The 24,063-nt window shown below is 38.6% G+C and overlaps 4 protein-coding genes and 1 non-coding gene across 5 annotated transcripts; 2 read left to right on the forward strand and 3 right to left on the reverse strand.

The window, feature by feature from the left end:
- On the forward strand, nucleotides 1-1,424 carry LOC115736015 (type III polyketide synthase B). The gene is made up of 2 exons (XM_030667526.2): nucleotides 1-228; nucleotides 355-1,424. Exons 1-2 carry the CDS (start codon nucleotides 42-44, stop codon nucleotides 1,347-1,349), a joined length of 1,182 nt encoding a protein of 393 aa, XP_030523386.2. The 5' UTR covers nucleotides 1-41; the 3' UTR covers nucleotides 1,350-1,424.
- Nucleotides 1,425-1,686: 262 nt separating this feature from the next.
- Nucleotides 1,687-5,308, reverse strand: LOC115736013 (ER lumen protein-retaining receptor erd-2.2-like). Its single transcript, XM_030667524.2, has 6 exons — nucleotides 4,872-5,308; nucleotides 3,684-3,883; nucleotides 3,141-3,281; nucleotides 2,964-3,044; nucleotides 2,039-2,163; nucleotides 1,687-1,959 (listed from the first exon to the last, which is right to left on the reverse strand). The coding sequence occupies exons 1-6, from the start codon at nucleotides 5,092-5,094 to the stop codon at nucleotides 1,911-1,913; spliced, it is 819 nt and encodes a 272-aa protein (XP_030523384.1). The 5' UTR covers nucleotides 5,095-5,308; the 3' UTR covers nucleotides 1,687-1,910.
- An 11,067-nt stretch (nucleotides 5,309-16,375) lies between these two features.
- Nucleotides 16,376-18,082, forward strand: LOC115735832. Its single transcript, XM_030667257.2, has 2 exons — nucleotides 16,376-16,851; nucleotides 17,719-18,082. The coding sequence occupies exon 1, from the start codon at nucleotides 16,437-16,439 to the stop codon at nucleotides 16,839-16,841; it is 405 nt and encodes a 134-aa protein (XP_030523117.1). The 5' UTR covers nucleotides 16,376-16,436; the 3' UTR covers nucleotides 16,842-16,851; nucleotides 17,719-18,082.
- A 165-nt stretch (nucleotides 18,083-18,247) lies between these two features.
- On the reverse strand, nucleotides 18,248-18,318 carry TRNAG-GCC. The gene has a single exon. It is a non-coding gene; the product is annotated as a tRNA-Gly (tRNA).
- Nucleotides 18,319-18,789: 471 nt separating this feature from the next.
- On the reverse strand, nucleotides 18,790-23,810 carry LOC115735831 (triosephosphate isomerase, chloroplastic). Its single transcript, XM_030667256.2, has 9 exons — nucleotides 23,553-23,810; nucleotides 23,142-23,168; nucleotides 22,712-22,781; nucleotides 21,784-21,907; nucleotides 20,420-20,504; nucleotides 20,209-20,341; nucleotides 19,960-20,133; nucleotides 19,335-19,417; nucleotides 18,790-19,223 (listed from the first exon to the last, which is right to left on the reverse strand). Exons 1-9 carry the CDS (start codon nucleotides 23,736-23,738, stop codon nucleotides 19,167-19,169), a joined length of 939 nt encoding a protein of 312 aa, XP_030523116.1. The 5' UTR covers nucleotides 23,739-23,810; the 3' UTR covers nucleotides 18,790-19,166.
- Nucleotides 23,811-24,063: the final 253 nt, after the last annotated feature.

Genomic DNA, 24,063 nt, shown 5'->3' on the forward strand with positions numbered 1-24,063 from the left:
AGAGGCGTCCAGGCAGCTAGGCGACGGAGAAAAAGAGAGAGATGGAGAATGGAGAGAGAGCTCAGGGAACTTTTGCAAGGAAGAAAGCCGGTCCCGGAAAAGCCACCATCTTGGCCCTCGGCAAGGCTTTTCCTAACCAGCTTGTCATGCAGGAGTTCCTGGTTGATGGGTACTTCAGGAACACCAACTGTGATGATCCTGACCTCAAGCGGAAGCTGACTCGTCTATGTGACTCTCTCGATGCACTTCCCTCCTTGATTTCCTCCACCTTGTTATGAAGATGCTCAAAACTATGGTTGCAATGTGCTAGGTAATGATGCTGTCTGACTTTTCTCTGTGGATCTGATCTCTCAGGCAAGACGACGACAGTCAAGACGAGGTACGTGGTCATGTCCGAAGAGATCCTCGAGAAGTATCCAGAGCTTGCCATGGAAGGCCTTCCCACGGTGAAGCAAAGACTAGATATCTGCAACGAGGCGGTGACGGAGATGGCCATCGAGGCTTCACAAGCTTGCATCAAGAAGTGGGGCAGACCCGTCTCGGACATTACCCATTTGGTCTATGTCTCGTCCAGCGAAGCACGTCTCCCAGGTGGAGACCTTTATCTCGCAAAGGGGCTCAGGCTCAGCCCAGAAACCCGCCGGGTCATGCTCTACTTCGTTGGCTGCTCTGGAGGTGTCGCCGGACTTCGGGTGGCAAAGGATATAGCAGAAAACAATCCCGGTAGCCGGGTTTTGCTTGCTACATCGGAAACCACCATTATTGGGTACAAGCCACCAAGCGCCGAGAGGCCCTATGATCTCGTTGGGGTTGCATTATTCGGCGATGGTGCCGGAGCAATGATAATCGGGGCTGACCCAGATTTAAGCATTGAGAAGCCTCTCTTCGAACTTAACACGGCCATTCAGCATTTCTTACCAGATACTGAAAAAATTATAGACGGGAGGTTGACAGAAGAAGGAATAAGCTTTAAACTGGCAAGAGAGCTTCCTCAAATCATTGAAGATAACATCGAAGGTTTCTGCACAAAGTTGATGGAACCTATTGGTTTATCCGACCAAGACTATAACAAAATCTTCTGGGCAGTCCACCCGGGTGGACCAGCAATCTTGAATCGACTCGAAAAGAGACTTGACTTGTTGCCGGAGAAATTAAGTGCGAGTAGGCAAGCTCTAAAGGACTATGGGAATGCCAGTAGCAATACCATTGTGTATGTTCTTGATTATATGCTGGAAGAGAGCACGAAGATGAAAAAGGACGACCAAAGCCATAATGAGTTCGGCTTGATTCTGGCGTTTGGACCTGGGGTTACATTTGAAGGTATTCTTGCGAGGAACCTCACCGTTTGAGTAAAGCCCAGAGACCCCCCAGTCGTTGACGCTCGTATCCTCATAAAACAACAATAGAATTTATCACCTTATCAACCTTTGCGGATTTCATTGGCCATACAGGTTTTCATTAGAAACGATAACTTTTATTTCAGAGATCATACAAAGAAGGTTGTGCCTTCAGACAACTTAAAAGATTGCGCCTTCAGACAACTTAAAAGATTGCATTTCCAGATTCAACATCCGTTGTGATCCACATTTGTCGCAATACTTGTTATGTAAATTTAGCTCCAAGATTCTTGTGCGTGTGCGCCTCGACAACGAGATCAAGAGAGAGAGAGAGATGAGAAAATAATTGTTGCTGCAATATCCTATATCATCATCGATTTTAAGCATACTTTAAAAAAAACATCCAACCAAAGTTGCTGACCCCTGATTCTTACAAGAAGCAATCTGCTGAATGTGCACCCATAACAAGTAAACCAGAACCTTCTTCTGGAATATAAAACAGGTAGAGAGAGCAAGGCTGCGAGGACAGTGAACGTCCATCCCCACTTCCTCATCTGAATCTCAATGCGCAGTTCATACCACTCCAGGGGGAAGACGTAGCACAAGCTGTCCTCCAAGCACACTGTAAGAAGGTTCGAGGATTACTTATGTTGATGAAAACATTAAGTACATGCAAGATGAAACTTAAAGCCCAAACTGACCTTTTAACATAGTAATAGCAGAAATCTGCTAAAATGAATGTTTGAACGATCTCGGAGATAAGAACCATGGACGGCCATAACCCATAACCCAGTGCCACCAACAAGTGCCCACGGCTGTCTAGAACCTATTTTAAGTGGGATATAAGATATGAGTACTCCATAATATACCGTAAAGTCATTGATGCAACAATCAATCATTATTAATGGCGAAGTACATTAACCATTGGGACCAACAACTGTGAAAACATAATAAGGATATGGAGAGCTTATCATCTTTGGTGCTTACAAACTATTCCAAGAATATGCAATAGAAAAAGAGCTGGAGAATGTGCAAGGTAATAAATCAAGAGTTACTACAGTAGGGTTCATTATAATGGAACTTTTGGGCTTTGCTCCAGAATGTTCCCTTTTTCAGCTGGAAGAGGAATATATATATATATTTGGTCGGAGGGATAGGAATAGCTAAACAAGAGAAAACTGTATCAAACTTCGGCCATAGCCAAGTAACACCTCCTTTGAACAGTATCTTCTATGAACAGAGACTGAAGCTAATCTAAAATATCCAACGGATGAAGTACAGAACTGTAACTGATATATTCAGTAATACTCCCATGATATAACATCCGAGACCCACAACCTCCAAATATTTAATGGTGACAAGATATGATGTTAATCTAAGAAGCCCACAACATTGGATAGAAGTTTCCAGCTTTCAGAAAGATTACTAAAAAGGGAATTTCTAGAATTTCAGAGCGGAATGAATGGTATATGTAGAATAAAAGTTGGAAAAAATATATCTGAAAATTATTCATAGAGCTCTAGAGCCTCTAGTGCTACAATGCTAAAGACAGTAGTACAAGAAGCAGCTTTTCCAAGAATTAATTATTGCAATGAAAAGGGAATTTCATATTTCAGAAGATCAAACCTGAAGTACCCAATGGGCACAGGCCAAAAATCTCGCCACTCCCAATGCAAATACATAGTGTGCGGTGAATGGTTCAACAATCTGAAAGAATGGAAAAGGATGTTATTCATCAAAGAAGTCATAACTTCATCTGTCTATACAGTGCTGTTAAAGGAAAAGCAACACACTCCCTTTTACCTTTGTGTTCTGCATAACACGCAGCTGTGGTAGTACTGATACAGCTTCTAGGTAGACAGCAAATGCCCATGAAATCCGGTTTACTAGGTTATGCGATGTTGATGGATGAACAAGCAAAGCCATCACAGCACAAGGTATCAGCTGTAACCACAATGAAGAGAGATTATCTAATTTTAGGCAAGGCGATGTACATACGGTTATTAACGCATTTCACGCTCTCTTCAACCTTCCCAAATTAGACCCAGAAAAATTGTTGACCTAAATGACAAAACCACGATAATCCCATGACTTATCCCATTAACTCTCCCAATTAAAATAGACGGGGTGTGTCCTCAAGATAGAAGATACGCACAAGCCATTGTAACTGTATGGAGAAAAAACTGCAACAGAAATTGCTTTATGTGAAAATCCATAACTAATACCATTGATTCGTGTCATTTTCCTTACTAAATAGGGAGAGAACTTGATAAACTATATTTCCAAGGACGCAATTCCAATTCGTGGACTACTCACGAGAAAGACTAGATGACCTCTCAAACTCACCACATAATAAATAGCAAAGTTGTCTTTGTCCTCCATGTAGCTGGACTTCAACTTGAAACGGATCATATATATAACCCACAGGGTTGCTGCCAACGTAGACAAGTCCAGGATTGTGTGTATGTCATATTCCATTACGAAACTGCAGTACAGCCTAACAGCTAAAAATATAGCCGTTAGTTCCTGGGATTTGAGTGATATCCCTGAAATGAATATTGTTCCAATCAGCATATGCAAAACATTGTGATGCCACTAAAAAAATTATAGTCAAAAGATTATAATAGATTTGTCATAAAATTGAATTTTTTTATATGCAATGAATAACAGTTCTAATCGATAGACCACAGCTATGCAAGACAACTATCTAAACTTTGACGATAATATTTAAAATTTCTAGTGCCAAAGGTCAGCCGATTTGCAATATTGAACTTGTATCAGAGGAGTGAAAAAACAACAGCTTGCAAGTTGCTCAACCAAGGAAAAACACAGAGAAGACATGTGGTGATCTGAGTGCAACTATCTAACCAACAAAATGTGGGCTTGCCCGTTCCAGACCAATTCTGAATTGCTTGGACAACTGACAGACAGCAAAAGAAAGTCCTTTTGCGAATCGTCAGGCAATTGAGCAAACACTGGATCGACAATCCGGCTAATTGCACATAAGGGGGCAAATAAAATGTAACAAGATGACTCAAATAGTCAGATACTACTCTGCATCCATTGTCCTTGATCACATTTTCAGTGGCAGAAACTTAAGTTGGTTCTCGCTATACCAAAGAGCTGTTAGCGCTCGGATAAGATAAAGTACTCTTTCTCTCTCTTTCTGTTTTTCTGGCACAGCTCGTGATCGAAGGTCCTTAACATTTATAAGAAGCCAAGAAGTATACTACATGTCCAAACAAAACGTAAAAACAAATAATTCTTTCGCCTATGAACTCTACAACCTCAATGCCTTGGCAAAGACAAGTTCACATGAACCATCAATAAAGAAAACCCTAGCAAGCTTTCAACCGAACCTGATCAGGACAAAACCTCATCGTGGCAAATATCAACACTATCACTCCAACGTCCAAAGCCTAAACGCACAAACCGATTCATACGCACCATACGATACAATCCCAAACACAAACCACTCACACGAAAGGAAGCCAAAAAAAAAAAAAAAGAAAGAAAGAAATTGCGTAGAAATACCGGCGCAAGTCTTCTCCTTCATGAGCTTATAAATAAGGACGCCGATGCCGAGGGAGTGTACGGCCTCGGCGGCGACGAAGAGGTTGTCGTGGTCGTGGACAACGAACCGGAGCAGGACGAGAGCCGCCATGCCGGAGACGACGGCCAAAAAGGCCTTGACTTTGGGGGGTTGCCTCCTCACCCATGTAGCCACCGCGTGGATCGGCGTCCTCTGTGGCCTCATATCGCATCAAAATCGAACCTTTCCTTCGAGTGATCGATCCCGCACTCTGTTCTTGTTTCTCTTTCTCTTTCTCTTTCTCTCTCTCTTTCTCGGGAAAGCGACGGAAATCGACCAAGAAAGATTGGAGGAGAAGGGCCGTGTGTTTCAGGTTCCGTTGAACAGGAATTTGGAGCTAACTTTGAAGAGGAAATTGGATTTGCCGTGAGATAAAAAAGCAACCAAAAAAAAAAAAAAAGAAAAAGGAAAGTAGACTATATTGTATACAATTAACAAAATTATCTTCTGATGCTATCTTGCGATGGATGGTAACTTCCTCATGAGTTTTAGTGACTTTTATGTTCCCTCAATGACAGAGATTTCTTGATTATATGTACGTAAAAGATTATATGACTCCAAATATATACACACATTAGAGATGTCAAACGGATAGGTCGGATTGGGTTTAGATCAAGTCGAATATGATTCGATTCGTACTAACCCATTTTCATAAAGTATAAATCTAACGACTAATACCCATAGCTCTTCCTATTAGTAAAATCCTCGTATTTTACATAAAAACGCGTTTATGTACGTGATTTTCAATTAAATTCTCACAATCCATGCTTCTGTTGAACTTAACTAAAAGTACCTTTTCTTATATGGTAAAATGTATTAGGCATGTGTAAAACTCATACCGTATTATACTCAGATAAAATACTTTGGTATTTTACTTATTTTATACCATTTCATTAGTCAATTTATCATGTTTACATACACGTATATATTCAAGATACAATTATATCAAGTCATGTATACATAAGTAAATACAATATTCCTTTAGTAAATCATTAGATGATGTACGATATCTCTATAAAAGATTTCCGTTGAAATAGGTATACTTTCACATGTAAATTTTACAAATATGGAATACATGTTGTGTGAATTCCTGATAGCAATAAGTTTTTGTTTTAAGCCGAATTTTTGTCATATAACCTTGACAGAAAAAATAATATATGCGCACTATTTAATTTCCATCTCGTATATCAATGGCAAAGATATGCTCATTTAAGGTTCCGTTTGTTTCACAAAGAATGCATGATTTGAAAAATATTTTTCTAACAATAATTGTTTATGTCATATACAAATATGAACAAACGAAAAACATTTTTATCGTCTAAGAAAATATCGAGATATTTTCTATTGCCAAAATGAAAACATTTCTCGTTGATTAGTTATTTCTACCAATATAAGTGATTACTTTTAGAAAAATATATTTCAAATCGTTTATTTTTCATAAAATAAGCGTAGTCTAAATAGGATAAAATTCTGCTGAAGTTGAAAATGAATTTAGTATCGAAACCAATTAGATGTTCTGCTATTATCTTTATCCTTTATAGCATGAACACTTTGAACATTAATTGAGTACCACCGAAAGAGATTTCCACGAAATCAAGCGTGTTTTGTTAAACTCCCGGTGTGAAAAACCAAATAAGGGGAAAAAATTCCCTTTGGCGATAACATATTTTAGCACTCGAATTAAGCAAAAATGAAGGATAAAATATCTCCCAAGTTGCTTTTATTTCCCTCATGGATAGGCAGCGTTTTTTCCACTCCTCTTTTCAACTTTAGCAGGATAAAAGATTCGAATAACCTCATGCGAACACGAAGGAAGTACGTAGTTTAAGGATCATTCAAGATCACGATGACTTATCAATTACAACAACAACATAAAAATGAGCAAGAAATGATCTAACACAGAGAGAAAGAGAGAATATACCGGGAAGATCAACCGAGTAAAAATAAATAGCATGTAATTGAGCTCAAAGTTGGTCAATGGGAGCATGGATGATGGACGACGAATCACTCCCCCTCCTTTTCCCATCTGCGCACTCGGACAATAAAGGAATGGGGAATAGGAGGACGATGAGGTTGGCATCATTGATATTCACCTTCGCATTGCCCCGCTACTTGAGGAGTAGGAAGGCATGGAAAGATAAGGGCCGGCAAGAGAAAACAAAGAGACAACAATGATCTTGCAATAGCTTAGAATGTCAAAGGTTGGGAAAGAAGAAGAACGAAAGTGGGACTCACAAGGAAAAAGAGAAGAAATAAAATAAAATAAGATTTGATCAAATAAAATAAAGGAATTACTTTTTTGCAGAATTATAATACAAGTAATGGCTACACAAGGGATAATATCGTCAAAACATTAAAATAAGGAGTGTCAAAGCCAAAAGAGGAGTGAAAAAGCACCTTCTTGGATATATTATGAGAAAATACAGAAAATTCATAGGGGGAGAATTACCCAAAAAATAAAAAAAAATAAACCTATTGCACTTGCATCAATAGAGTCCATTCGGTCAATTTTGACCAAAAATCGTTGACGTGGATGTCACTCGTCCTATGTGGCACGTTTAGAATTGATGTAGACAATATTTAATAATATTTTAAATTTTTTATACTTTTTCTTCATTTTGTTTACTTTTTCATTTTTCCTTGACTTTGGGCCAGCAAAGGTGCCATGAGGACCATGCTGCCCTCGCTAGATCAGCCACGGCCCTCGTTGGCTCTAAGCCAAGGAAGAAAGTTAAAAAAAAAAAAAAAAAAAAATTAAAGATCAAAATATAGTGAAAACTATTATTAAAAACTATCTAGTATCTACGTCAGCATTGGCCGAGTCATGTCGGAAGGTTGGAATCTGTGTCGGTGATTTTCCAAAATATAAAAAGGTTTAGGATTCAATTGCCACAATTTTTTATTTAAAAAAATTGACACAATTGAAAGGTTTAGTATTAAATTGACACAAATGCACGGTTTAAGTTTTTTTTTTTTGGTAATTTTACCAAAAATTAATTTGCAAATTCTACATATTAAATGATTTGACAGGCTGTTATTAATTGTTGAATATGGCCCATTTTTTCTAATGGATCACTTGCATGCCGCATCAACTCGTACACGAATTTTATAAATTCATTTTAGCACAGAGTATGCTCTACGCAAAACATCACTAGTTGATTCATGACAAGCGCAATAACTAATGGTATCGGTTATCGCCATTTAATTTAGGTAGCCGATATTATCTAAATATTAGAGTTACTATATAGATTTATTTCTCAATGAATAGTTATTTCCTATATCTTCTGATGCTATCGTGCCATGGATGGTAACTTCCTCATGAGTTCAGTCACTTTTCCGTTCCCTCAATGAAAAAGATTTCTTGATTATACGTATGTAAAAATAAGAGAAAATTACCAAAAAAGTCATAAATTTATTACATTTTTACCAATTCAATCCTAAATCTTTTAATTTTGCGCTAATTCAATCTTAAATCTTTTTTTGTGCCAATTCAATCCTTGATGACTGGCACTACGTGAACACCAACAGGCGTTGACGAGATAATTTTTAATAATATTTTAATATTTTTTTCAAATTTTTTTCTCTTCTTTTTTTTTGTTAAGGTCTTCTCCCCCTCCAGCAATGGAGTTAGCAACTAGCTAGAGAAGGGGCAAGCAGTTCACCGGCGCCGGATGAGGCCGATCTCGCCCAGCCATGGAGTCGCCGTCACAAGGCGAGCTCGACCTTGCCCGGCGACGCCATGGCTGGATGAGCTCGGCCACGCCATTGATTAGCCATGGCGACCCTTAGGAATTAGAGAGAGAGAGAGAGAGAGAGCACGGTGGCTAGCTTGGGAATGAAGAGATTCAAAGGGTTCGAGTCAGAGGAACGAATCGGAACAACGATGCCATGGCTGGGCGATGGCAAGGCTGGGCCTCGCCAAATCTAGGTGAAGCCGAGCCTCACCCACCGGCACCGGCCTCGCCCAACTGTGGCAGCGCCAAAGCTTGTGGCCTGTCGGCTATGTCCTCCACCCAATATCCCAACAGGCTGGTTCATCCTCATCTTCACTGCACAAACCGGATTTGCCATTCTTTATCCTATCTTACAAGACAGGGAGCCTCTGCTTATGGGTGGCGAGGAGTCATAGTTGGGAATCATCAATGAAGAAAAGTGGATCATGCGTTTTCTCAACATCTCTTAGAATGATTACTGCATCGGCGACTCCATGGCTGGAGGAAGGAGAAGACCAAAACAAAAAGGAAAAATAAACAAAAGAGGAAAAAAAAGAAAAAATTAAAATATTATTAAAAATCGCCACATCATCGACACATCAGCACCGGCTGACCAAAGTTTGTCGGATGGACTGAATTGGTACAAATACAAACAAGATTTAGGATTGAATTGGCACACAAAATGCAATAGGTTTAGGACTTTTTTGACAATTTTCCCTAAAAAATCATGTGACTCCAAATACATACACATATTAGATTTGAAACGAGTGAGTCAAGTTAGGTTTGGGTTGAGTCGAGTATGATCCAAGTTGTGTTGACCTATTTAATCCATTTTGACTTATTTTCATACTGTACAAATTTAACGATCCATATCTATAGCTCTCCTTGTTAGTAAAATCCTCGTATTTTAAAACTCTCGTAATCCATGCATATGTTGAACTTAAGGAGAAAGACTATTTCTTACAAGATAAAATGTATTAGACACATATAAAACACATATCGTATTATACTCACATAAAAGTACTTTGATATTTTACTTATTTTATACCCTTTCGTTAGCCAGTTTATCATGTAACATACACATATATATGTAAGATACGATTATATCAAATCATGTGTATATAAGTAAACACAATATTCTTTTAGTAAATCATTAGACGATGTAAAGTAAGAATAGAATACAATTGTCACACACAATATCTCTTTAAAATACTTTCGTTAAAATAGGTATATTTTCACATGTAAATTATACTAATAATAAAATACATATTGTGTGAATTCGTGATAGCATTGAGTTTTTGTTTTAACTTAACAACCCTGAATTTTTTTCATGTAACTTTGACAAGAATATCAATATATGTCGTCCATCCTGCGCACTATTTAATTTCCATCTTGTATGTCAATGACAAAGATACGTCCATTAAGATTTATTTCGTGAAAAATGAATGATTTGAAAAATATTTTCTTAATAATAATTGCTTATGTCGTATACAAACATAAACAAATGAAAAAAAATTTCGTCATCTGCAAAAATATTGAGACATAAATTGTTGCTCAAATGAAAACATTTCTCATTAATTAATTATTTTGATAGATATAAATGATTATCTCTAGAAAAATATATTTCAAATTATTTATTTTTCGCAAAACAAACGTAGCCTAAATAGGATAGAATTCTGCTTAAGTTGAAGATGAATTTAGTGTCGAAACCAATTTAGATATCCCGATATTATCTTTGTCACTTTTAACATTAATGAGTACTTCCACGGAAAGGGATTTCGACGAGATCAAGTGTGGTTTGTTAAACTCCCGGTGTGAAAAACCAATCAGGGGAAAAAATTCTCTTTGGCGATAACATATTTTAGCACTCGAATTAAGCAAACGTGGAGGATAAAATATCTCCCAAGTCGCAAATCTTCTGTTATTTCCCTCCTTAGTATACTCTGAGAAAATATGGAAAATTCACTTCATAATGCATGGGAGAGAATTAAAAAAAAAAAAAAAAAGCCCTAAATTTATTACATTTGCACCAATTGAGTTCATTTGACTAATTTTTACTAAAAACCGCTAACATGAATGCCGCCAATCCAACGTGGCACGACCGACGTAGACATGATTAATTTTTAATTATTTATCCTTTTTTTTGTACTTTTTCTTTTTCCCCCTTGCTTAGGGCCAGCAAGGGCGCTATGAGGGCCATGATGCCCTCGTCAGATTAGCTATAGCCCTCGCTGGCCCAGCTAGGGGGAAGAAAGTTAAAGAAAAGAAAAGATAAAATATTGTGAAAAATATTATTTAAAATTATTCACGCCAACTTCGGCCAAGTCATGTGGGAAGGCTGACGTATGTGTCAGTAATTTCTCAAAAAGTAAAAAGACTTGAGACTCAATTGATATGATTAAAAGATTTAGGATTTAATTGACACAAGTACAATATTTTGATTTTTTTTTTTTGTAATTTTTCCCAATGCATAAATATCGCTCATGTAAATCTCTCACATGCATAAAAGACGGGAAAAGTGTCAAAAAATTTATAAACCTATTATATTTGTGTCAATTCAGTCCTAAATCTTTTTATTGGTGTCAATTTAATCCTAAACCTTTTGTATGTGTGTCAATTTGTCCTAAACTTTTTGTGTTTGTCCAATTCAGTCCTAAACATTTTGTATTTGTGTCAATTTGAGTCAATCCGATCAATTTTGGCCAGAAATCACTAATGTGGATGTCGGTTATACTATGCGGTACGGCCGATGCTCACGTGGTATTTTTTAATATCTTTTTTAAATAGTTTAAATGATTATTTTATTATTTTATTATTTTATTAAATTTTCTTTTTTTCTTTTTTTTTTAATTGGGGGCCGACAAGGGTCGCCGGCCAACCCCTGCCGGCCCCAGGTGAGGGTGTCGCAGCCATCGCCGGACAACCAACGAGGACGTCGCAACCCTCGCCCTAGGGCCGATAGGGGTCGGCTGGTGACCCTTACTAACCCCCAATCAAAAAAAAAAAAATTTGCAAGAAAAGAAAATGCAGAAAAAAAGAAAAAACCAAAAAAATTATTAAAAATAAAAAAATAATATTAAGAATGTCATATCGGTGCCAGGAGTGCAACATACGATAACTAACATCTAGCTCAACGATTTCCTGTCAAAATTGATCGGTTTGACTCAATTGGCACAAATGCAAAAGATTTAAGACTGAATTGGCACAAATACAAAGTGTTTAAGACTAAATTGACACCAATAAAAGGTTTAAGACTAAATTGGCACATATGCAAAAGGTTTAGGACTAAAGCAGTATCAATAAAAGGTTTAAGACTGAAGTGGCACCAATGCAATAAATTTAAAACTTTTTTGACACTTTCCCCATAAAAGATATTATACTATTTGCAAAACCCACATATTAAATGATTTGACAACGATGTTATTAATTATTGAATATGGCCTAATTTTCCTAATGGATCCCTTCAACCTGCTACATTTTTTTGTGTCTGGTTCTATTCTATTATGTTTTATTAAACAAGTCATACTATATGCGCTATGTGTCGTGTGTAGATTGCGAAATCCTGTCCCTCCTTATACGTCTCTACCCCATTCCTCTCGAAAGTAGGGATTCAAACACCCCACCTCTCTCTTCCCAAGTGGGAAGAGTGCTCACTAAGGCAATCCTCCAAGGCTGTATTTGGTCGTCCGAATTTCTAGCCGAGATAGGACTAGATATGATAGGATAAGAAATACAGAAATTTCGTCATATAATATCCATTATTTGGTGAATTACGAATTTAAATTCGGATTATCCTATCCAATTCATGATTTGGTTGAAATTAGATATCAATGTAAATGACGTATATGCCCCACATAGTGCCCATGAAAGTATACATACTTGAAAATATGCACAGATGATTAGACTTGCAAACCTCAGTTGCAAAAACAAAATAAAATTAGACTCAAAAACCAATATATTTTAAATCTTTTGTCCTTTATTTAGCACATACTTCCTAATTTACTGAAGTTTGTAGCAAAATCTACAAGCATATTTGTAAGCATTTGGAATTATTAAGTGGACTCATGAAACTCACAAATACCACACTGCGAAATTAACGTACATCAAATTGATGTATGTAAATAGTACGTAGGTAATTTGTTAACAACAAGATAAATGCTACAGAATTGAGCATATTTGGAAGAGGTAAGTGATCCGTAGTATAGCCACAATTCAACCATTACATAAGGAATATATGCCTCAATTATGACAAACCAGTATCATATTACATTTCGAATACCAATAGAAAAGGAAATCTTACAACACTAAGTCTTACAATAATGAGAAACAAATGATCTTTATACTTAATATCAAATCATGCAACTCCTTCATGACCTCGACTTGCATTCCACTCATTAAACATTTGTACTGTCGAGTTTTGTCTCCATGTCATCCAATGATTCGATGGCTCAACAACATCAATTGTTTCCATATCTTCAATGGCATTAGCAACTTCATCTAATTGTTCCACAATTTGATCAATAGACATTTCTCTTCTAATCAAGTTGTCTATAAAGTAACAGGCTATGATCATTCAACCTTGCGTTCTACTTGGATAAAAAGATGGACTCCTTAGAATAGCGCACCATAACTTAAGTAGACCAAAACATCTTTCTATGACATTTCTAGCTTGAGCATGCTTCATGTTAAGGTACTCCTCCGGAGAATTTGGTGTACAACCTTCTATCCACTCAGATAGATGGTATCGAGTACCTCTATAAGGAGCAAGAAAGCCCTCCCCCAGCATCTACAACATATTAATAACCAAATAACAAAGGATAACATGTCAAAAGCCACGTGACAAAGAATGAAACATATTTATAAAGGTTTAACTTACCAACGGGAATCTTCAAACCATTTGGTTTAATTATAACATCTCAAAGTACTATAGAATCCGCTGCTAGGTCTTCCGATCCGGATAAAACATATATGAATCTCATGTCACGTGAGCAGACTCTTAACATGTTGGTCGCTATATCACCCTAATGTAAGTACCATCCAATGCTCCTAAGCAATCCTAGAAACATGAAATTAATGAAATAACATTATCTTCAAAGTATTAAATTAATTCATGTAATAGCATAACAAACATACCTTAAACCATAGCATAACAAACATACCTTAAACCATTTCCATCTCTCATCGGTGTATTAGTCTGGAACTGGTTCAAGTGAGACAAGAAGAACACTATGCATTCTTATCACCGCAGTTAAAACTAAGTTAACATACCTACTTATTGTTTCCCCAGGCCTCATAAATCTAAACTTGATGACACAATTTTTCACATGATGGGCAAGTATATATAGGAACATAGAAACTTGTTCTTCTATATAGTTACAAGTCCATCTTCTTTTAACCCACCAATAGTATGTGCCAACTCGCATAGTAGAGTAAATGTACGTCAATCCATCCTAAATTGTTCCACACAATTCAAATCACTACTGTTGATAATGCAATCAAGGTGATCTAAACGAGCTAGGCTTTTGACAAATGTATAATCCTTCAATATCTGTTTACGATAGTGCCTTTCAGCAACAATGGACGCCACAACCATATATACCATATGTAAAAGCAACATCCGTAGGTTCATCTCCTATAATATCGGAATGCTAAAAATTTCTTCTCTATCATCCCGATCCATATCTAATGAGGATAAAGAATAACATTAGGCAAGTACAAACTAGTAGGTTAGATGATAGCAAAATCATTCAAAATAATATTCTTTCAAATCAAGAGATTTTCATAAAATCCCACGGAATCAATCCACGATTATTGCCAATACTGCACAAACACGACAGCTTTGCTTTTCTTTTGATGGAGTTTCTAGGACAAGCTTCGTTTTAGTTGCTGCTCCTTGCCTTTGGATCAATTTTTTTTTTTCAATTTTCTTAAAATTATGAGAACTATCGATGAATGTGATACAATGGCAAGTGCAAAAGCCCTTCAGACCCTATGCAAATAAAGGTTTGACTTTGCTAAGCCTAGGTCATATTCCTCCTTAAATCAGTAGAATTGAGACCACTAACTCGCGTAGAATGCAAAACAAAACGTGATTCTTTTCTTTCATGGAAATTCCCCCCTTTTTTTAATCAAAACACAAAACTTTATTCACCCATCCAACGCTTAACTAAGTCGCTACAACAATAACGTATTCACAATTAAAAAGATGATATGTTTCACACAGATAACTGAATAGAGAGACACCACCAAAACGAGAATTTGCAAACCAAAAAGATAAAATGAGACTAGAAAGAAAGAAATAGAGCCAGATCCACAAGTGATTGATGCACAGAGAGAGAAGGGGGGGGAGAGAGATGAAACCTCGCGAGGAAGCAAAACCGTCTGTGGCTCTTCACCGGAGAAGGAGGTTGAATTCGTCGGATTATTGCTACAATGAAGAAGACGTTTCGACTATCCACTGTTGCATGAAGTGTTGTCGTGAAACTTCAAAGTGGAAGATGCGAGTGAATGAAAGAGAATGAAAAGGAGACCATAGGGTTTTCACAAAAATAGCCAGACAAAAGAAATCCTATCCGGGTCTATCTCACTTTCCCTTGGGATTTTTTTATCCAGGCTATATCTTCTTTGTATCCGACTTTATCCTATCCAGAATGACTACCAAACATAGGATAGGATAAAACATATTCTCTCCTGACTTTTATCCAGGCAACCAAATGTAGCCCAAGTGATAGCATTGATTTGTACACGAATTCTGCAAATTTGTTTCAGTACAAGCATTGCTCTACACAAAACATCACACGTGGATTCATGACAAGCGCAGAGCGTTCTCGGTTATGGTCGTTTGCTTGGTTTCCTAATTTAATTTAGGTAGCCGATATTATCTCAATATTAGAGGTAATATATAGATTTGTTTCTCTTATTTACTTTCTCTCATCCCAACATAACAGGGAAAATAACAAAACAAGTCCTAAATCTATTGTAATTGTGCTAATTCAGTCATAAACCTTTTACATTTGTGACATTTAGTTTTAAATCTTTTTTATTTGTGTCAATTCAGTCCTTCATGACGTGGCTGGCGTTAACTTGAATATTTTAATATTTTTGACTTTTTATATTTTTTTTTCAATTTTTTTTTCCTCCTCTTCTTCTCCCTCCTCTAGCCGGCCTCGCCATTGATGGGCAAGGTCGTGCCTCGTCGTTGCCGGATGAGGTCGGTCGTGCCATATACGGGCGAGGAGCCACCTCGCCCGACCAAAGCAAGACTCGCCCTCACCAGTAGCTGGCTGGGGCGAACTTCGCCGGCCAAAAGAGGAAGAAGAAGAAGACAAAAAAAAAAGTAAAAGAAATTTTTAAAAAAAAAATCGAAAATAATGTAGTATTATTTAAAATTAGTCTGCTAGCTTCGTCAAATCAGCGATTTTCGGCTAAAATTGGTTAGAAGGATTGAATCAACACAAATACAAAAGGTTTAATACTGAATTGGCAAACAAAAAAAAATTAAGACTAAATTAATACAATTTCCAAACGTAACCCCTGTCCTGCCACTAGAAATTCGTTTTCTTCTTCGGATTTCTCTACTGTCGCTTCTTCTTTGGTTCCCTTAATTCAGGTGGGACCAACTTGGAAAATTTTGTCAAGAAGTTGGTAAAGTAATTGAAAATGTATATCTGCTCTGGAGTGGGTGATCTAACTTACACGATACCATAAACCCTTCTCTCCCTATAAAGAAACGCAGACAGTACATTCCATCATCTTCTACCTTCCTTCTGCCATATATTTTCATGAAAATAAAGGATGGCCTATGGTAGAAGAAGTACCACCTCTTCAATCTCCGAGGCCCTCACCGACCTCCATCCTCTGCCGTACCCGGTCTTGGTCATCCTAGGAGTGATCTTCATCTTCCTCTTCACGTCATGGTACTTCAGCTTCGAGGATTTCATGGAAAGTGTCCAAGAGCAAACGGGCTGGATTCTATTGGCTGCACCGCTGGTCTTGCTTGTCCTTGTCCGGTGGTTGTCGACGTCCACGGAAGACCCGACGACCTTCTTTACAGCTTCTCCATGGGACCAGCGGCGTCGAATGTATCGCCCGCCAGCCGAGGGAAGCTCGCCTTGGGGAGTGGCCGCTTTGATAGTTTTGCTGCTTGTTTTGATGCAATACCAATCTGCCTTTCAAGAAAGCTGGTTTAACCCTTTTTGAATACTTCTATGTAAGATCTTTTTTTTACTGAGATTAGGTTCTTTTTTATCCTTAATCTTTCATTTATTTTCATCATGGCAAGTTTTAGCTGCTTGAAAACTTCAATCCTGTCCATAAGTGCTTTGGGTGGTTAGGCAGATGAGGAACACGAGGCAAGAAACATGATATTCTGAATAACCGCACTTTGTCTCAAATGGCTATGTTCATTCAGAGGGCTCAAACTTGTTTCATCTGGTTTAATGGACTTGCGAGTTGAACATGTTTCTCAAGTTCCCGCAAGCCTAAGTTTTAAGTTAATTATTGTCGAATTAACACGAAACCTTTGGAACAAGAAACAACAGCTCAGTTTTCTCATCTTGCAAGTTGAGTACGTGGAAAACTAGATGGAGACCGCAACTTAAAGCTACAGTTAGAGCCACTCATTTATCAGACCGGTAGTTTCATGGAAGTAGCATTCATGCTTTAGTCCTATGATCATGATTATCGTTTAAGCTCGTATCCATCCTATCCCGTATCATTCTTCGAGATCATGATGCTCCAAGGTAATCTAGCGCGCCGAACTCGGTTGACCCATTTGGCATTATTATGACATTTTACCACGCAATGGTCCGCGCGTCCTGCATGTCCTGTTCATCTCTACTCGGTAGAAGGGAATGGACATGGTAACGCACGCTCGCAACATGTGCCAATATGCTGGGCCAAGCTCTGCGGGTATAACCTGCAATAGCTCAAACTTAATGAAACAACCAACCTGGGCAAAGCAATATCCATGAGACCATATCCATTTCCTATACACAAATCTTCTCCACTTCGAGCCGAACCCCCGAACCACCCTTTGAGTTTCTTCATGTCTCGTTCGATGATGAACGGTTTTCAGGTTGAAAAACCTGTGGAATAAGCATTGACCAATGCCAGTGTCCTCCGAGGAGTCTCCAAACAAGAGAAGAAGACGAAGTCAAGACAGACAATGCAACATATGTCACGGGACAACGGAGAGTAGATAAGAAATGACGGTGGAAAAAAATGACAACGGAAGAAGTTCTTTGAAAGCAATCCGAAGCGCCCATTCCGTGAAGGTTACTCGGAAGCCCGATGTGTGTCGCAATCGTCATGGTTTCCAATGTCTGATCATCTCATGTCTCCCAAACTCGGTGTTGGCCCGGTCCCCGTATTATAGAAGGGCTACTTCCCCTTTCTGTTTCGAGTGCATAATGCTAATTGCTCTTTTAAAACCTTCGGGAGAAAACAAAAGTGATGAAAGGGAATCGTGATGATTCGGTAATTTAAAAAAAATAAGAAAAAAGACAAGAAAATAAGTCACTACGACGTGCAATGGATGAAAGGTAGATTAACGGCAGAAGCATAAAATGGTGGTAAAAAAAAAAAAAGTGAAAAAGGAGGGTTGCTGCACCAGCCGGGAATCGAACCCGGGTCTGTACCGTGGCAGGGTACTATTCTACCACTAGACCACTGGTGCTTTGATGCTTCGAAAGGTTCCAACATTAATTTTATAAACATAATTATTGTAGTTTCAGAATAGATTTTTCTCTTTTTTTTGGGGGGGGGGGGCGATTTTCAGAATAGATGGGCACACTGCATCATTGGACTAAAGTTCTACTAGCCTAGTCGAGAAAATGAATTCGGAGAGTTTCTTCAATCGACGCAAGCTTTTAGTGCAGTTCTCTGAGCATTGGACAAGCTACTCGAACATCATCGGATCCCTCCTTTTCCTCTCCTCGTTCAGTGACAATGGGATTCTGTCCTCTAAAAGGATTGAATTTTCCAGGAATCGATCCCTTTTACGGTTCAAGATAAGGGAACACGGGAACGAATGGACCGACCTTTCAAAATTAAGAAAACTGGGAATGATTCGGATGCTCGCATTGTCCGCTCACCGCATGGCTGTAAGGGAATTTATGATCCATCTAACATTGGATGGGAACAAACACAAGCCATCATCTCATCACATACTATTATTATTATTCTGCTCCATCCACCAGACTAGTCCCCTTTTTCAGCATTTCAGGAGGTCAAGGGGAAATGAGACTCCTCAACAAGTTCCGAGGTTCAGGAACACTGACTCTTTTTGAAATACAATGACTATGGGACATATCATCTTCTATTTGTCTAGTTCTGAGAAGTTCGGTCAATGCAAAATCAAGAAATTACAGATTTCTAAGACCCTTTAAAGGGCACAAATCAGACAACCGAGAAAAATCGACTTGTGTTGAACCAGCTCATGACTTTGACGCACTCCGCTCCGGTGTGAATGTGCTCTGGTCACCCCTTATTAGCTCTCCTTGTGAAAAACCACAACCATGCTCATCAAGCAGCGACTTTCTTGGATATCACAGAGTTGACAATTGTAGCAAACTCAGGACCCTGCATCAATTAGCAGCTTTGTGATAATCGTCCGTGTTTTTTTTTTTTTTTTTTTAGGTAAAAAACATGTAATTTTCAAGCTGTGGGCGAAATGATTTAGCAAAAGTTTACCTTCAAGGAAGCACCGCCAACAAGAAAACCATCAATATCTTCCTGCTTTGCAAGCTCTGCGCAATTTCCTCCATTCACAGACCCTGCAGAGTGTAATATCTTGAGTTAGGCCACACAAAGCAACAGAAAAACACTTGTTTGAAAGCAAGGATAACAGACAAAACCAGAACAGCTGATGGTACAGTATCCAAGCCACAGAAAAAATCCAGAGTTACTGTAAATGAAACTATTTGACATCATAGTAGAAACTGTCGAAGCAGGGTTGAACTAAATGGTTAACCAGGAAGAGGACTCGATGTTTCAGCAAATTTTCATCAAAATTTTAACTCAACAGATGCGTGCTCTAGGTATTTGATGTGCCACTTTGATGTGGGACGGCAGCATAATTTCTCCCTTACTTTATTTCCTTACCTAGTCTTACAAAAATACAACCAAGCTGCACAAAATTTAACTGAAAACGCAGGCTTATACAGGAAACCCTTATCTCTAGCCAATGAACTTGCATCACAAACAATTCTCAAGAAAGGCCGTGAAGTCCCCAACTTGTACACTCTAAACCCAAACCAAAACCCTATCCTGCAATATATGACAAAACTGAAGAACAAAACCGTTTCAGTCAACCCACCTCCGTAAATGATGCGCGTTTTGGAAGCAACTTCTGCAGAGACATTCTTTTTCAGCCAATCACGGCATGCTACATGGACTTCCTGAGCCTGCTGGGGGGTGGCCACCTTACCAGTCCCAATGGCCCACACAGGCTCATAGGCAATAACGATATTATCCCAGCTAGGCACAGCATCTGCAGGCAAGAAGAGGATGATAAGTTCGCAATTTACCACATCTATACATAAGCAAGCACGAAGGTAAAAGTTACCGGCATAAGCCTTCAATTGCTGAAAACAGACATCAAAAGTTTTCCCAGCTTCTCTCTCTTGTAGAAGCTCCCCAATGCATGCTATAACTCCAAGACCCTCACTCAAAGCATAAGCAGCTTTCTTTCCAATAAACTACATCATGAAAGTACCATAAATAGCTGAATTGCATTTAAACGAAATATAATAGGTTTGCATTGAAGTCGCTTCTACCTGATCATCTTCACCAATAACATGTCTCCGCTCAGAGTGCCCAAGAATAACCCACTTGCAGCCAATATCCTTCAGTTGCTCCACACTAAAAACGGCCAAATTAGATTCAGCAATTACTCTAAAAGCAAAGCTGCCATGAGATGAAGACTAGAAGTAGAACTTCATTAATCCATGTCAATCCTATGATCTTCACATATGGAGTTCCATCAAGGAGCAATGAGTGAGTAATGTAATTGCCCTCAAAGCTGACTCTTGCGTGCAACATCTAAAGGTACCCTAAAACGGCCATTAATCACCAGAAATCCAAATTCCTGGTTGAATCACCCACTTAGTTTCACGGAATTCCTATATTTATATCATTATTAGGCATTACTACAGCAGTACACAAACAAAAGAATACCACCTTAGTTATTTGTTAATCACATGCAATGCCCACATTACCTTCCTAGGGATGAAACCACATTTATGCATATGCAAAAATACTACCTTATTTACATTAAATGGAACCACCTCAGTTAATTTCAATCATCTTAGGTAATTTTTAATGTCCACCATCCATACTATGAACTTTTAAGCTAAATACTTTTAAATACACAGGAGCTAAGTCAACATGCAAGAGGCCTTTTTATAAATGACACTCCAGCATGTCCGCTGCTGCTCTGACTTGTTAATCCACATTCATCAAGTGCAAAGCATGCCAGACATTTTGCAGATAGTACACATTCCCTTGAAGGCAAACACTGAAACAGTAACTTCTGACACTATTTGGTTCATATTTTTTTGTTAAGTGCTCTACTAATGAGAAAAACTTTGTCTGTAAGAGTAACTGTGATTTATCTAGTTGGAACTTGTAATTTTCCCATTATTTGGTTTAGTTACAACACTTGCAATTAATCAATAGTCACCACTGGCAGAATCATCAATATTTTAGCCAGGGGAAGCAGAACTAGAGTATCTTTAGCAACTTCCTCCTCCCTTTCAAATGAGAAACTACGGCTGAACAGACTTTATTCATGGATCAAGAAAAGTTCAACAAATTCAGTCATGCCAACATGGAGTTCAAATGCTCTCTATTGGTGTCAGTCCTTTACCTGACCAAAAAGACCAGAATTAATTTGCAGTAGGCTTGTTAGTTATAATTTTTTTCCTAGAACAGGATCTTCAAATACAAATGACGTTATCACTGACAAGACATGATGTTCCAAGTTTTTCACTTATGCATATGATATCATGGAACTTAGCACTCAAGTATTCCTTCAACCAGGATGAACTTCCAGCAAGAAAAGACAATTAAAGGTAAAGAAAAAACATGGAGAAAATCTTGATTCTGGTGTCTTGTGTATTAACATGTACCAGCAAGCTACCTGATTTCTCCGGTGAAAGCCCCACCTTTCCCAGTCCAAGAGTTTTGAGAAGCTATCTCAATCCGTGGCGTTATTGAGTTCTTAACCTGGTCAATGTATACAAAGGGAGGTGCCACAATGACATCTGCACAGGCCACAGAAAGATTATCAAGCAAAATGAAAAGCGCATAATTAAGGCGAACATATGTTAGTTTCAGCTTAGCAGAGTGCATGTGCGTGTGCGTGGCAATGCACTTGATTATCAGCATTTTACCCATCCACTCGCTACAAGTTATCAGCAGGCGGTAAGCTGCCAACTACAGCCATAAAAGAGGCTCAAAAGATGCTTCCCAGTAACTCAATCTTATGCATTTAACTTTCTACTAGGGATAGTCAATCTCAAAAAGGGTGCACACTTAACATCATTTATAATTCCATGGGAGAGATAGTCAGATTTTGCTGTGTAGGTTGAAATAATTACTGAGGCAATTGTCTTGAACTCCAATTTTTCAAATTTATCCAACTTAGATAACTCTATTAGTATATAGTTCCCTTAATTGTTGGAAGTACTAAAGACATTTAAGCCATGGGAAGCAACATGACTCCAGAAAATTCAGTGTTAATGAATCACATCTTCATGGCAAAGCTAGAACCGTAGCATTTTATAAAAAGCACTAATAGATAGACAACTGTAATGTTCTGAGCAAATCTACCAGATAGGACGAAATTAACTCAAGACGGTGAAAAGAGAATACGTTCGACCTGGTATTCTGCTATTCCCTTTCAACATTGTATAACTTTTCTAAGTGCCTAATTATTACTGCATCACTCCACCTAAAACTCGACGAAAAGTTCAAAACTTTTTCAAAATGTATACACCAAACCTAACAATTTGTGAAGGAAAGAAGATATGAGGATACAAATCAGGTCAAAGGAAACTTGGACTCACCGACATCAGGCTCCAATGTCGCGCTGTTCAAGTCAGAAACAAGCTTAGTGATGGAGTCTTTAGTTCCATTCTACGTATAAGACATGTTAAAAGATGCAACAATTAGTAAGGCCAAAACTAAATGGTACACAGAGAAAACGGATTTGGAACCCGCTATAATTAGCATAAAAAGGCAGCTCTCATGAAGTTGACAAAAGTAGAATTTTGAGTTTCCAGAGTTTGTGTCCCCACAAAGTGCCGATGCAAGCAATTCTACTTGGGGCCACTTTCATTCTCATTCTACACGTACATTTTCATCTACTGCGAGTTAAATTAGACTAAACAGCTAGAGATAACAGGTTTATGCAACGCCATGCAGTTTAGTATTTCAAAAGCCGTCAACCCTCAGTTTACCATCAATTTTAAGCCAACGGGATAAAAGAGTACTTACACACTTCCAGTTTCCACCAACGAAAAACTGCAATAACAACAGAAAATGATACGTTAGACATCGACTAATTAGTGAATGTCGGAATATTATCCAAACAAAATCAATAAGGATCAGTCGACTGCATGTCTGAAAACAAAATCATCCATTCTCGTTTTAGAAAACTCTACGCGGCCTAATTGTCCAGCCACAGAAACTGAAGTTATGCACGGAACGGAATTTCGTAGATCTCATTGAACAGAAATTTCCAGTGAGCATCCATCACAGAAAAAAAAAACCCTACCCAACGACTCGTACCAAAATCAAGCGCCGTCGCACATAACAGAATTACGAACAATCAAATAAAAAAAAAACGCAATGCGAACTCGAGACCGAACGGAAAAGAACGCGATGCGCGTAGTAACTGGGACCTACCTTGCCGGTACCGGCCATGGAAACGACGCCTCTGCACGGCTTCTGATGAGGAGAACAAGAAGAGAAGCAGACTCGAGCATTGACGTGCTGGGTGAAGGACTGGGCGGCGGGGGGGGAGCGGTCGAGCTTCGAGGAGCGGCGGAGGCCGGAGAATTGGGAGGTGAGGGAAGTGGAAACCACCGCCATGGAAGCCGGAGTGAAGGGTTCGAGGTTAAGCCTTGAGCTTTCTCTTGTGGTGGTTGAGATCTGAGAATCGTCTCTCTCTCCTTCGGGTGCTCCTACTGGTTGGACTCGATGGGGGAGAAGAGGAGGAGATTTTAACCGGTGGCGTTCGAGTTTTTAATGGAATCTCAGGTTCCGGATGAGAGCCTGACAGTGATGGTTCGTTCACGCGATGAGAGAGAGTGCAGCTGCAGCGGACGTTCTGGGGTTCGGGGGTTGGTGGAAAATGGGAAATGGAAATGACATAAATACATCCTAAATTTTTGCTCGACGAGACGTCTAATATTAC

The sequence above is a fragment of the Rhodamnia argentea genome, chromosome 11 (genome assembly GCF_020921035.1).
Source record: "Rhodamnia argentea isolate NSW1041297 chromosome 11, ASM2092103v1, whole genome shotgun sequence".
Classification (NCBI taxonomy): Eukaryota; Viridiplantae; Streptophyta; class Magnoliopsida; order Myrtales; family Myrtaceae; genus Rhodamnia; species Rhodamnia argentea.

What these genes read in the sequence shown, in the direction of transcription:
- LOC115735832 (XM_030667257.2), top strand. Translation starts at nt 16,437, where the DNA reads ATGGCCTATGGTAGAAGAAGTACCACCTCTTCAATCTCCGAGGCCCTC.
- LOC115735831 (XM_030667256.2), bottom strand. Translation starts at nt 23,738, where the DNA reads ATGGCGGTGGTTTCCACTTCCCTCACCTCCCAATTCTCCGGCCTCCGC. An exon ending in TTATTGGTGAAGATGATCAG is followed by an intron (nt 20,342 to 20,419) that starts GTAGAAGCGACT and finishes TTCATGATGTAG; the next exon opens with TTTATTGGAAAGAAAGCTGC. An exon ending in AACGCGCATCATTTACGGAG is followed by an intron (nt 19,418 to 19,959) that starts GTGGGTTGACTG and finishes TACACTCTGCAG; the next exon opens with GGTCTGTGAATGGAGGAAAT.
- LOC115736013 (XM_030667524.2), bottom strand. Translation starts at nt 5,094, where the DNA reads ATGAGGCCACAGAGGACGCCGATCCACGCGGTGGCTACATGGGTGAGG. An exon ending in GAAGGAGAAGACTTGCGCCG is followed by an intron (nt 3,884 to 4,871) that starts GTATTTCTACGC and finishes TATTCATTTCAG; the next exon opens with GGATATCACTCAAATCCCAG. An exon ending in GTGCCCATTGGGTACTTCAG is followed by an intron (nt 2,164 to 2,963) that starts GTTTGATCTTCT and finishes CACTTAAAATAG; the next exon opens with GTTCTAGACAGCCGTGGGCA.
- LOC115736015 (XM_030667526.2), top strand. Translation starts at nt 42, where the DNA reads ATGGAGAATGGAGAGAGAGCTCAGGGAACTTTTGCAAGGAAGAAAGCC. An exon ending in GCGGAAGCTGACTCGTCTAT is followed by an intron (nt 229 to 354) that starts GTGACTCTCTCG and finishes CTGATCTCTCAG; the next exon opens with GCAAGACGACGACAGTCAAG.